General features: G+C 38.7%; 1 protein-coding gene across 2 annotated transcripts in view; it reads left to right on the forward strand.

Moving 5' to 3' along the window:
* Window positions 1-13,941, forward strand: part of TASP1 (taspase 1) — a 273,497-nt gene that overhangs the window by 256,733 nt on the left and 2,823 nt on the right. Inside the window, exon 14 of one of the 2 annotated variants that reach the window (XM_029916662.1) lies at window positions 7,239-7,985. The exons of the other annotated variant lie outside the window; for it this stretch is intronic. Within the exon in view, the coding sequence (XP_029772522.1) occupies window positions 7,239-7,376 (138 nt within the window). The 3' untranslated portion in view covers window positions 7,377-7,985. Of the gene's footprint in view, window positions 1-7,238; window positions 7,986-13,941 lie in introns of those variants that run through there. 2 annotated transcript variants of the gene reach the window in all.

Genomic DNA, 13,941 nt, shown 5'->3' on the forward strand with positions numbered 1-13,941 from the left:
AAATAGATAAACAGGAGAAAAGCAAATTTAATTATGTACATATAGGAGTTCCATTAAAGAACATGAGACACAAGGACAGACGAGCCTCTTGAGGGCTGTATGCCATCTTGAGATAAGGAATGGGATAGAAGCCTGGGGCTTTGAAGGGGAGAAGGGTAATTCATAGGACAGTAAGAAGAGCAGATGATTGGGAATAAGCTGTTTGCCTGCCCTACAGACAGGCCTTTCAGAGACACAATTATCCCTGGTGATGGCTCTCTTTCTGGCTAGGCCCCCTATCTGAGTTCTTTTGGATAAGTTAGGGGAGAGAGAAAAAGGTTTCCTTGATTCTTCTGGGTCTCAATTGCCCCCAGCTCGAAATAATCCGTATGCCAAAGTGGTATATGTTGGGGTCATGTATTTTGCTCCCCCCTCAGAAGGATGTCTGAACCTTGAAGTGTTCACATGCCTATCCAGCTCTAAGAAGAGTGGACTGAGTTGAACAATAAGTTTGCACCATTTCCCTGGCATTTAACCATGCTCCTTTTTTTCAGAGAGTGTCTCCCAGGAGTCAGCTTGGGAAATGCTGCTGTCTAGATCTCAACGCCTTAGTTAGTTCATTGGTATTACATGAGTCAGATCAGTTAGAAGTCAGAGAGCAGATGGTTTTAACAAGGAGAACTTTCTTCAAAGGGTTTGTTGGTGGATTTTATTTTTACCCCTCCCAAATTCCTCACTGACAGATTGACTGAAATTCTCAGGAAATAGTCCATTACACAAGTAGTAGTTTCACTCTTTATGATAGTTTAAACATTAGCCTTTCATTTCTTTTCATATACAAGATGCTCTTTTCAAGCAATGGTAAAATATGTGTTATCTGGCAGCTTACCAACCAGAAGATTGTAACTGACGTTTTGGATTTTCACCCAGTATAAGTCATCAGGATGTTGAGACTTCCCTAACAGATTCTCTAAGAATTAGAGGCCACTGGGCTGTCTTTACCAAGGAGTTGGTGACCCAGAGCCTTTATAGGACTGAGTGTAAACCCCTTCCTTGGCCTATAGAACTCAGCTAGATGCTCTCCTCCTAGCTCAGCACATTTTGCCATCACTAGCGCCTCAGGGAAGAAATATCTGAGATATCAAGTTACTTATCTAAGGTCACACAGCTACAAAGACGTGGAACTAAGATGCAGGCTGGACAGTCTGAACTCCAGAACCCAAGCTTCTAACCACTTAGTCATCTGGAGAGGCCTAAGTTGGAAATGCATATTTGGGAGTCTCAGCATATGAATGCTTTTTTAAAACTTTAGGATCAGGGACACCTGGGTCACTCAGTTGGCTAAGTGGCCGACATCAGCTCAGGTCACAATTTCACAATTCATGAGTGTGAGCCCCACGTCGGGCTCTGTGCTGACAGCTGAGAGCCTGGAGTCTGCTTTGGATTCTGTGTCTCCCTCTCTGACCCTCCCACACACACACTCTCTTTCTCTCAAAAATAAATCAACATTAAAAAAAAAAACCTTTAAGATCAGTTGAGATGACCAAGGGAGTGAACACAGGTAGAAGAAAAGAGGCCTGACTCCTGGGGAACTCCCGTGTATATAAGTTGGTGACAGGAGGAAGAACCAGCAAGGAGACTGAAAAAGTTGTGGCCTTAGAGGTTGAGGAGAACCAGATGAGTGTGGTGTTCTTGAAACCAAGGGGAGAAGGTATTACAAGGAAAACAGAGTGACCAGCTTAACCAGGGGCTGTTGCTGGGTCCTGTGTGGATATTAGAGTTACTTCGATTCCTTCCTTCCTTCCTTTATCAGCAAAGCTAGGGAGTAGAGTGGGGATACAGTCTAATATGAGCTTAGAAGGGTAATAGAAGGACATAGATTACCTTAGTGGATTTTATTCCTGCATTAAACTCACTAAATTACCCTTCTACTTAAGAAAGTACAGGAAGATGATGGAAGAAGAAAAAATTCAGTCCTGGTCCTAAGTGAATCCTTCTGGAATGCAAGGAACTACCCACATTAACTGTTTTTAACATTTCGGTAGATTTCCTTCTGCTTTTGCAACTGTGAATTTTTTTTACACACAATTGTGATTATGTGGAATACATGGAATGGCATATACTGATTTATTCTTTTAAAGTCAGTTTTTATATAAAAATAGTACATGTTCCTCTTAAAATATTTGAAAAAGAAGAGTAAAATGTTTAAAAATCAAAGTAGAGAGTATAAAAGGTCTCTACAACCTGAGTATGTATTCACATAATGGCATCAGGTATGGGTTTGCATTTAGTCTTTACAACCTGTCCACCAATCTTTCTTCCTACTTGCCTCTCTACCTACGTATCCAAGAGGTAGCCTTGGGACAGGCTTTGCAGAGCAAGGGTAGGGTGAAAACCCAGTCTCCTAGCCCCTGTCTCAAATACTCTGATGTCGTGGTTCTCAGTAGGTAGTCATAAAACTACCCTCTAAGAACACCTCTCAGTATTAGGCTAGGTCTAAGGGAAGGTGATACAAAGTCCCAGGGCCAATTGGAATTTTAGTTAGTTCTTAGGGGGGCTGTTAAAAAATCTTTAACCTGTAAGCATGTGACTCTTGATTTCTGCTTAGGTCATGATCTCACGGTTCATGAGTTCGAACGTGTGTCGGGCTCTGCACTGACAGTGTAGAGCCTGCTTGGGATTCTCTTTCTCTCTTTCCTTCTCTCTCTGCTCCTCTCCTGCTTGTTCATTTTCTCTTTCTCTCTCTCTCAAAATAAATAAATAAACATTAAAAATCTGTAACCTCAATTCTAGGAAAATTTAGACATGTGGGTTTTTTTGAAAAAACTATTCAAACATTTAGAGAGCCTTTTTTTTTGTCTTTGAAGTTTTTATTTAAATTCCAGTTAGTTAACATACAGCGTAGTATTAGTTTCAGGTGTACAATATAGTGATTTGACACTTCCACGCAACATCTAGTGCTCATCACAGCAAGTGCCTCCCTTAACCCTCATCTATTTAACCCACCCACTGCCTTCTGATAACCATCAGTTTGTTTTATTTTTTTAATTAATTAATTAATTAATTTATTTATTTTTTAACATATGCAATTATTTTCCATCATTTACAATACAGTAGTTACAATGACACTCCAAACAGAAAAGCAAAGTAAAAAATCAAAACCCCAACTTCTATTTCATGTACTTAGACTTATACAGAAATTAGAAGGTTTAAGTAACAACTAGTTAATCACCTAATTTCACAGCTATCTGAAGTGGCAATCGTTATATAGCAGCTTATCTATGATACATTCAAGATAAATGATACAATTTATTACTTGTAGAGGGCCTTTCTAATACAAAACTATATAGAATGCTAGAATCAGAAAGAACTCTGAATATAATAGAGCTTTTTCATTTTTACCTACAAAGTGGCTGAAGCCCAGAGAGGTGGTAACCTTCCAGTCCTGTGACCGTCTAGTTTGTCAGCAGCAGAGTTAAGGCTCAGACAGTTCTCTGAATCCCAGAACCATCTTGAAATTTGCTGGTAAAATTAGTGGCAATAGCTTTTCTGAGCAAGCCCTATTTCACCCTGGGAAACTACTTAGTCATAATCCTCCTGCAGTGAGAGGTGTTTCTCTTAAGAGAGCTAGATTTAGAATCATTCACGGTAAGGCTTTGTGGGAGTAAAGAGAGCCCTAAATTTGGAGTCCATAGTCATTTATACAAGTCTCAGTTTTTCCACTTTCTCTGTGACCATAAGCAAACCACATAACCACTCTGAGCCTTGCTTTTTTCCACCTGAAATACAGGTATAGTATACATCTTTCTACATGGCATAGTATTTTGAGGAGATCTCATAGATGTAAAAGCATTATGAAAATTAAAGTATTATGCAAATATAGAGGCTTGGTATCTTTATTAAGATTTCATAGGGAACCAGGCGCACGAAGAACTAGTTTCTGCATTCTGCATAGACATAATTGCCTTCAGAGTAAGACCCATGTGTGTTTCATTCTTTTGTTCCTTCCTAATAAGTGCAGGATAAATATTTGCTAAATAGTGGAGAGCTTTTATCACCTTTAGCAAAATGGAATACTCATGATAATTCTCCATGTGAGTGATGGCATAATAAGTACTGTGGGGCTTGCCGTGTTTATGTGGATGCCTTTGCAGGGCTTTTAAGTTAAAAATAGGAGGGCAGTCTTGCCTGATGTTGCCTGTGAAGTGTGGCGTTGTCTGCATGGTAAAAGAAGTAACAAAAGTTGCCTTGAGACTGGAACAACATGCTGTTCTCATCAGACAGCATTTTAAGGCTCCTTGGACATGAGATTTATATGTGAGAACAATAGAACTTTTCCCTTTATGTAGTCTTGTTTCAGTGCTAACAATGAAATTCACCATAATGCTGTCTTTGTGTTTTGTCCACATTCACCATTGGATCTTTTATGTCATCCTTGTTTTCAATGTGGAAAACTAGGTAGGGGTGACATACAGTAAAATGAGTAACATATGGCATTAATTCCTCGTTCTGTTGATATTTCTGATTTGTTAAGTTGAATTTAAAAATTACATCTTGAAATTGTTCTAGCCTATTTATTACTTTTAGTGTAGGACAATGATGGAATAAAAGTAAAACATTTGTTTTTGGCTTCATTAACAATGTATACAAAAGATAAATGAGGTCCGCATCAAAGAATGTTAAAACTTGAGAGGGTACTCTTGAGAGAGTCCACCCCAAAGTCCTCATTTTATCACTTTGGGAGACTTTCACTGATTTGCCCACTATCACAGGGGCTTAGGAAGTGAGCACCCAGATCATTTGACCTGTAGTTAAGTGCACTTTTATTCTATAAAATATACACATTATTCTGCACTATATTAAGCAAGTTCATGTGAAACCGTCAACTACTTGAGGACATCTGCTTTCAGGATGAAGTCTAAAAACCAAACCCTATTTTTAGAGCAGTAAACTACATTCCAAGGTTTAATACCACACACCATGAATGCTCAGAATATACTTACTTATATCTACTTGAAAGACAGACCTTGAATGCAGTGGGCAGGGAACTTCTGAGAAAGGGGTCGGCGGGGGGGGGGGGGGTGCCTCCTGACTAACTCATTAAGGGTGAATGCCCGTAATAGAAACAAAGCAATAAAAGCCAAGCAGACATATTTTTCCCCTGCCCTTCTCTCTGGAATCGGTCTTGTAAGGTCTATCACATTAGTGCCAGTAAAAGAAAGCACAGAGTAACTATTATCACATCAGGTAACAATTCACTATCTAAGGGCATAAGATGTGCTCAGCCAACAGAGCCACCTCACAGCACCAAATTTATATGCCCTGAGTAGCACAGTGATAAATACAGTAGACAAACTTAGCCTGTAGCTATATGGGTCTTTATTCTATGAAATATATACATTATTCCATAGTATTTTAAGACAGTTCATGTGACACTCTTAGTAGATGGAAAAATAAGTTGCTGAGGACTCAATAGTTAGAAAAGTAAGGTAGAATTAACAGAAGGGAAAATGGTAGGAAAAATATCTGTCTCTTTAAATGCTCATGATAATGTAAGATTGAGGAGGAAGTACTGATGTCTCAGTATGCTAGTCTTACTTTCCAGAAGGGAAAATGCTTATGCAAACAAGGTTGCCCTAGTGATGTCCACACTCCTCCCCATGCTGAATTTATCAAAATTGTATTAATGTGGCCTAACATAATAGACACATAAGGCACACGGCCTGCACCTGACCACTATCTAGGTAGCTGATGTCTGTGATCATCTCTCTCTAAAAGAAGGTGATATGTGTACTGACATGCAATTTTTGTGTAAATGAATGAACAGAATCTGTTGGATCATACTATGTCAGTCTTGAGAAATAAACAGGCTTTTCAGACTTTTTAAAGGTCCACAGCTTTAATATCATTAAAAAAAAAAGTCCTGGGGTAACTTGGTGGCTCAGTCAGTTGAGCAACGGACTCTTGATTTCAGTTCAGGTCATGATCTCATGGTTTGTGGGTGGGATCAAGCCCCATGCCGGGCTCTGTGCTGACAGTGTGAGGCCTGCTTGGGATTCTCTCCCTCTCTCTGCCCCTCCCCTGTTTGCACATGCACACAAATAAACATCTTTTAAGTTTAAATAAATAAATAGGTCCTTTATTCATTTGCCATGTATACTAAACCCCTACCATGTGCCAGATTATCTTTTAGGAACTGAGGAAAAAGCAATGAACAAATAAACTAACTCCCTGCCTTCATGGAGCTTATGTCCCAGTGGGAGAGACAAGCAATGAATATGATAAAGGAGCAAAATAAATGGCTGGTTAGATAGTAGTAAGGACATCTGAAACATGGAGGCAGAGAAGATGATGGTAGTGAGATTCAGGAGAGTGGACAGAGGAAACCTTCCTGAAAAAGTGGCTTTTGAGTACAGACCTGGCAAAGTTGAGCAAGTGAGGCACAGGGGCAGGAATGGAAGAGCTTTCTGGGCAGTGAGAGCACCACCTGTAATGGCCTTCAAGCAGGAGTGTCTGATGTGGTTGAGTGACAGCAAGAAGGCAAGTGGAGAGAGAGAAAGGGACTGAGCAAAGTGGGGAGAGGGGGAGGAGGGAAACCAGAACGTATGGAGCATTTTTGGATTTTACTCTATATCACTTTAAGATCTGTATCTATTGAGGACTGAATTATGTCCTCCCTCTCCCAAATTCATATCTTGAAGCCTTAACCCAGAATGTGACTGTATTTGGAGACAGGGCCTTTAATGAGGTGATTAAGGTAAATGAACAAAGGGGTGGGGCCCTAATTCAGCAGGGCTAAAGTCCTTATCAGATGAGGAAGAGACACTAGCGTTACATTAATAGAGAAGAAACCATCTGTAAGCCAAGGAGAGAGGCCTCAGAAAAACTAAATCTGCAGATATCTTGATCTGTGAGAAAATAAATTCATGTCAATTAAGCCACCAAGCATGAGGTATTTTGTTACACAAGCCTTAGCAGACCATATACTATCTTAACACCCAGTTCACTTTGATGAAAGAACTTTCTGCTAGTCAAATTGATCTTGAGCAAACTGTATTAACTGACAGCAATACTTATTTTATGTCCACCCCAATGGAGCTATTTCATTCTATAGACTGTGTTTGACTTAAAACATATGAAGGTTCAGATTAGTCATCCAAAACAGAACTAGTAAGTCAGTCAAGCTAGATATAGTTTCTTTTGCATTGGAGTTTGAAGGTGCCTCTTACAGTTCTTTAATTTCTGTGTCTTTTATATAGAACATAGAAGAATTGGCCTTGGACTGGTATGAAGAAAGAAGTAAAATGCTGTACCTTCTCTTCCCATTCGTTTTTTCTCCCCTCAAGCCATGTTCCCCTTTAATCTCTTATTTTTCTTCTAACAAAACTGATTTCTGAGCATCACAAAAAATGATGAGGGGAGAAATGATTGGTTGCTTTTGGAGGCTAATTATTTGAATTCTGAAAAGGCAGCAGAAGAATCATGTATTTATCCTTTCTTTCCTATATGAATTTTATTTTGGAATATTAAAAAGTTGATGAGAGAAAGGTCTTCATAGATGAATTTCAGCTGTTAATGTAGTGAGAATGACAGAATTAGGAAACCACCCTTTGGGAATTCCTCATGAAATAAAGGATCTTAAGCAATGATTATCAGGTGGCTGCTGAAACCAGTGGGCAAAAGGTCTATGGGGGAACTTTATGTGGAAGGATTGGGCTGCCACCACCTAAACCCAATGGATTAAACCCAATGAAAGAGCGTCACTAGATATTAGGTGCCTTCTGAACACACACCACAGGAAGAACATAGCTCCACCTGTGGAAAATTCTTGCCAAAAATGCACTTAAGGAGGTAGCTGCCGCTTCACCCCAGTGAGGGAATGTAAGGGTTGCCAAATGTTTCAAGACAAGCTAGAAATCAATATGTTTTTATACAACTTCTTCATTTAAAAGTATTTTCTATTAGAGCACTTATTGGGATGTATGCTGGGTGTTGTATGTAAGTGATGTATCATGGGAATCTACTCCCAAAGCCAAGAGCACACTGTGTATAGTATCTGTTAGCTAACTTGACAATACATTACATTAAAAAAATGTTTCTATTTTTTAAAAGTTGGAAAACTGTGGCTCAAACCAAATAAACTTATCAGCTCTTCCTTATGAAGGTCCAACATGTCATTTTTGTGTTTCTCTGCCCTCCCATTCTGCTTGCCTTCTAGTGCCAACGCCTACACCAGTGTCTTTCTCAATTTGTTGTTCCACATCCATCTTCTCACTCCTAACTTCCTATGGCATTTGTGGTTGGATATCTGTGATATTATGATTTATCATAAGAAATGTATATTTGGTCTTCCTTCACAGTTCCTGACTCACAGCTTTCAAAACCCTTGGAATATCCTAAGCAGTAAGAGCAGTGGGATCATAATTTATTATAATATTTGGCCTTTCATCCTCAGTTCCTAAAATCGAGTTACATCTGTAAGAGTGAAATGGGTGTCTTGTTATTCATAACAAATCCCTTTCAACCGCATCTGAGTTTCTGTTAATGAAGCAGCTTATGGAAGACACCAAGGTAACCTAAGGATGGGGACTGGTTGCCAGGGGAACCAACCAAGTGATTAGAGAGTTGGGACTTTTAGCCCCACCTCCCAAGGTCCAGGGAGAGGTAAGGAGCTGGAGATAGCTCAGTCACTAGCAGCCAATGATTTAATCAGTCATGCCTATGTAATAAAGTCTCCAGAATACCCAATAGAGTGGAGTTGGTGAACATGTGGAGGTATTGGGTCAGCGGCATGTTTGAAGAAGATTTGGGAACTGAACTACTTCCCAGCTGCCTTGTTCTCTGCATCTCTTCCGTCTGGCTGCTCCTGAATTATATACTTTTACAGTAAGCCAGTAGGTTAGTAAGTAAGCTGTTTTCTTGAGTTCTGTGAGCCACTCCAACAAATTAGCAAACTTGAGGAGAGGTTGTGCTATTTATAGTGGGTAAGTCAGAGGCACAGGTGAGAATCTGGACTTGTGATTGGCATCTGGATTGGAAAGAAAGGAAATTCTTGTGGGACTGATCCCTTAATCTGGGGGATCTGGCACTATCTCCTGGTAGATAAGTGTCAGAATTGAGTTAAATTGTTGGACAATTTGAAGAATTGAGTTAATTGCTTGGTGGTGTTAGAAGACAGCTTTGGAGTATTCTACCCTTACAGTGCATGGTCACTATAAGTGCTTGTGTTAATAGTTTTCTAATCATTTTATTTGGCTGTACTTGTCTTCCCTACAAGGCTACATGTTCTTAGAAGGCAATATGTCACTATTCTACTGTTTTGGTTTTCTCTGTAGTACCCAAGTATGTTCATTGTTTTTGAGCCTTAGAAGATTAGTTATACAGCAAGCAGATATATACAAACCCTTAACAGTCACTAAATGCTTAGGAATTGTTAATTGTTTTATCTGTAGCAGCAAAATAGTCCCCATCAAAAATACTGACCTAAAAATGTACATGGTTTTGAACTTTACCTTTTAGCATGCAGCTAACTTTTCTTTAAAATACCTCATTTTATTTTTGCCGACTATCAAACATTTAAAATAAAATTCCTCGGGGGCAGCTGGGTGGCTCAGTTAGTTAAGCGTCTGACTTTGGCTCAGGTCATGATCTTGTGGTTCATGGGTTCAAGCCCCGCATCGGGTTCTGTGCTGACAGTTCAGAGCCTGGAGCCTGTTTCAGATTCTGTGTCTCCCCTTCTCTCTCTGCCCCTCCCTGCCTCGTGCTCTTTCCTTATCTCAAAAATAAATAAATTATAAAAATATTTTAATAAAAAAATCTTTCATAAGTCTGGGATATCCAATAATCTACAGTAGAGATTGTGTTACATGTTTTTGTTCTATGGCTATGTGTTTGTTTGAACAATGATAACCTAACATTTATTGACATGTGTTTTCTTTTCATGCAGTATCTCATATAGTCCTTATCAACCTGATCATAAGTGCTACTATTATATCCATTTAGAGATGGGGTCTGAAAGGTTAAGCAACCAACAGGTTATACAGCTAGTAAGTGCAGAGGCCTGTATTATTGGCTAAGATAGCACTAGCTGCTCTAAGAAGGAAACCCCCAAATGTATAGTTTCTCAAACACAATAAGAAGTGTGTTTCTTATTCACATAAAATCCAAATTGGGGATTGTGATTAGCAGAGTGCTGTCCTCCCAAGTTGTGAACCAGGGTCCCAAGCTCCTTATAGTACATGGGCCTCAAGGTCATCAGAGCAAAGAGCATGCAGAATGGTGTGTAGGAAGATTTTCTGCCAGGCCTGGTGGTGGCTCATAGCACTTTAGTCCACTGGCCTGATTCAGAAAGGAAACAGAAATGTAGTCCCTCTATGTGTCCAGGAAGAAGAGGAAATGGTCCAGAACCTTAGATGCTCTGATTCAGTAATGCATGCACACAGCCATCATGATAAATTGCCTCTGTAGATTAACTTTAGAATAGGGCATAACATGTGTGTATTACATGTACTTTTTAAGCTTCTGGCTGATAAAAACACCTCTATTTTGAAATACTGTTTCTTAAGTCTGTGTGGAGTGTTTTTTCAATGTCATTTGTTCTATTTGTAAAGGTCTGTATTGCTTTGACTGTACTATCTTGCTGCAACCTCTTTTTAAAAAAAAAACCAGAAAACCAAACCCTCAGAATTATGAAACCAATGAATAAAGTATTTCCAAGAGCTTTTTTTGGACTTTGTCTGTCCAGATTTTATTTATCTTAAACAAGGATATAACTTGTTTAAGAGACTCTTCCCTTGACGTTTGTGGCAGATCTTAACAATTCTAAGAGTGGAAAGATGGATTAAAATATAACCACTAAATAAAGGCTTTGAGACTTTGAAAATTAAATCGTGTGCTGACAGTTTTCCTAGAAACCACAAAAGAGCAGTCACTAAGGTGGTCTTAAGAGATTTAAAGACATGAATATGAATGATAGGAAGTCTCAGCTACTACTTAGATTGTGATTAGGACATCAAAGAATGAAACAATTTCTATAATATTTTTCTTTAACTTTCTCATTTTGAATTCTTCGGCTAAATATGTTATACAATGTATTTGGTTCTATGACAAGATATGGGCCTAAGAGTATTGGCTTTGAATTAGTTTAAATTTGAAGCGGTTAATTCTTCAAGAAATGTTAACCTCAAGGATCTGTCTGTGTCAGTGAAGGAGTTAGCAAGGAAGCAGAGAATTGTAAGTGCAAGGCCAGTGGGTTCCACTGGTATGGAGCTGTTAGCGCCTGAGAAATGGAAAGCTCCATCTGTATTCTAAAGACAGAGTCACTTGGAAAATGGAAAAGTTTAGTCTTTTAGAAAATCTATTTAAAAGAATCTTTACTATGACAAACTAGTTTGATTCACTTTTTAATCAAACAGGTTGGTCACACATGTTAAAACACCTGAGATTCTTTGTGTATTCATAAGCATGGCCCTTGAGGGTGTATTTTAGTCACTTCACTCAGTGAGCATTTCCAGAATGTGCGTTCTGGGTCAAGCACTTTGACAGGTGTAAGGAATACAGAGGTGTACGTAAGACAAGCTCCTGTCTCCAATGGACTTTCCGCTACTGAGACCTAAAAATTAAAAGCCAACCAAAACCAAGACAGTTACATCACAGGACAAGAAATGCTCAGATGGGTGCCACTAGAGCTAGAAGAAGAGCTTCTGGTTTGAGTTGGGGATCCAGTTAAGGGAGTCTTTACATGAGAAAGAACCCAAAAAGGGCATGACAGACATGGAATCATGGTTAAGTGTATAAGTGGGGCATGCAGCAAGGAGTGGAGGAAAATAGCCCAAAATGAACCTGTCTGCTGCTTTTTCATGTATGATTTTTATGTTCTATTTATCATTATTTCTAAATTTCAATAAAAATATGTTGCTTTTTAAATGACTTTAAGGATACCTTGTTACATTCTTAATGCTTATAGGGTACCCAAGAGTCCAAACAGTCCTTAGGCAATATACTTTATTGCACTTTTAAATGATGACATATAAATTCATTGTAGAAAACAGTCTAGTTTTAGCTATAAGAAGAATTCAAATCCATTTCGCTAAAAGAACTTTTTGAGATAAACACTCATGTAAAACATTCTCTTAAACAGTTCCCACTGTTTATAATGTAATTTGATGCTCCATTGAAATTTCCACAGAAAGCTTCAAATACTTCCTAGCTCAGACTTTTTCAGACCAAGGGCACTGATTTTTGGATGAAACAGAAGATCATGTTGATGGATGAAACTACTGACATTTGGATGGATGGTTGGCCATTTTATTCCTCTCAACACCAATATCACGCCAATGTGTTTTGCAATCACAAAATCCCTCCTGACTAGATGATGATTTAAGAAGTTAATCTTAGCTAGTTTGTCTAGTTAAGCATTTCTGTCCTATGTAAACAGCAAAATTTATATAAATATCCATGTATTTTCAAAGTATTTTGCCACGTACTATTAACATATTATCTCAAGACCACTATCATCTTTTCCAATCCTTTTTCTTTTCCTTTCTAAGTCTCCTAGAGACTTTGTAGTTTAGTTCAGTTTATTTAGTTCTTCTATCGTAAACCTGGTGGGGGTGGGAGTGTCAGAGATAAGTTTAAATTGGCCATCTGTGTTTTTGTAAATCTCAAGGGATTGCCATCAAGTCCCTTGGTCTGTGGGGCAAGAATTTCTTCCTTCTAGCTCTGGTCTTTTCCTTGGTCAGCAGGAAATCAGTTGCTTTAAGACCATCATCCCCCTGGTCAAGTTGCAGGCCATCTGCTTGGACATATGTTCACTCTTTGATCTTTAAACAATTAATTTATTCTCTGTAGCCTCTGGTGCCTGGACCACCAGGCCTGCCAGGACGTCTCACTGGATTCTCCCTGAATCTCTGGGAAACACGAAGACAGGTTTTCCTATGAGCTTCTCTTTTATGGACAGATATTTTAATGAACCTGATTGGAGAATTCCAGCCTATTTGTGAACAGGACCTAATGGTGTTAATGTTACTTCTATGGGGGTCTGTATTGTAGATTCATTCCTAGCTAACCCCTTCTCTTAATACTATCATATGGACTCCTATTCTGGTCTAGATCCAGAAGTGGTCACTTCTGCTTTAGTATTTTATTGTTATTATTCTGGTAAAATTTACATAACAAAATATACCATTTGAACAATTTTTGAGTGCACAGTTCAGTGGCATTTAGTATATTCATGCCTTTGTATGATCATCACCACCGTCCGTCTCCAGAACTTTTTCATCTTCTCAAACTGAAACTTTGTACCCATTGAACAGTGTCTCCCTATTATCCCTCCCCCAACCCCTGGCAATCACCATTCTATTTTCTGTCTCTCTGAATTTGACCAATAGACACCTCATATAAGTAGAGCCCTACAATATTTGTCCTTTTGTATCTGGCTTATTTCATTTAGTATACCATATTCAAAGTTCATCCATGTTGTACCATGTGTCAGAGCTTTTTTAGGGTTAAACAATTTTCCACTGCATGTATATACTATGTGTTACATTTTGTTTATGAATCCCTGGGTTGTTTTCACCTTTCGGCTATTTTTAATAAGGATAGTATGAATATAGATCTACAAATATCTTTTTAAGTTCCTGCTTTCATGTGTTTGGGATATATATCCATGAGTGGAATTGTTGGACCATATGGTAATTTTATGTTTAATTTTTTGAGGAACCCCCATACTGTTTTTCACATTCTCGATCCTTGTTGTAGTTGCATGATGGTGTTTATGACCAGAGGGGGTGAGACAAGGGATGAAATTGACTGAGGGACCTCTGCCTATTCTTTCAGGGATCTTTTTTGTTTAGAAGAACCTTTAAAAAAAAGATGAATGATAACTGGGGAGGAATATTCTCTTTTACCTCTTGTTAAGGAATTTCTGGAAGAATGAAAGTGGCTCTATCAACACTGAGAGTC

This window comes from Suricata suricatta, chromosome 12, assembly GCF_006229205.1.
Source record: "Suricata suricatta isolate VVHF042 chromosome 12, meerkat_22Aug2017_6uvM2_HiC, whole genome shotgun sequence".
In the NCBI taxonomy this organism is placed as follows: Eukaryota; Metazoa; Chordata; class Mammalia; order Carnivora; family Herpestidae; genus Suricata; species Suricata suricatta.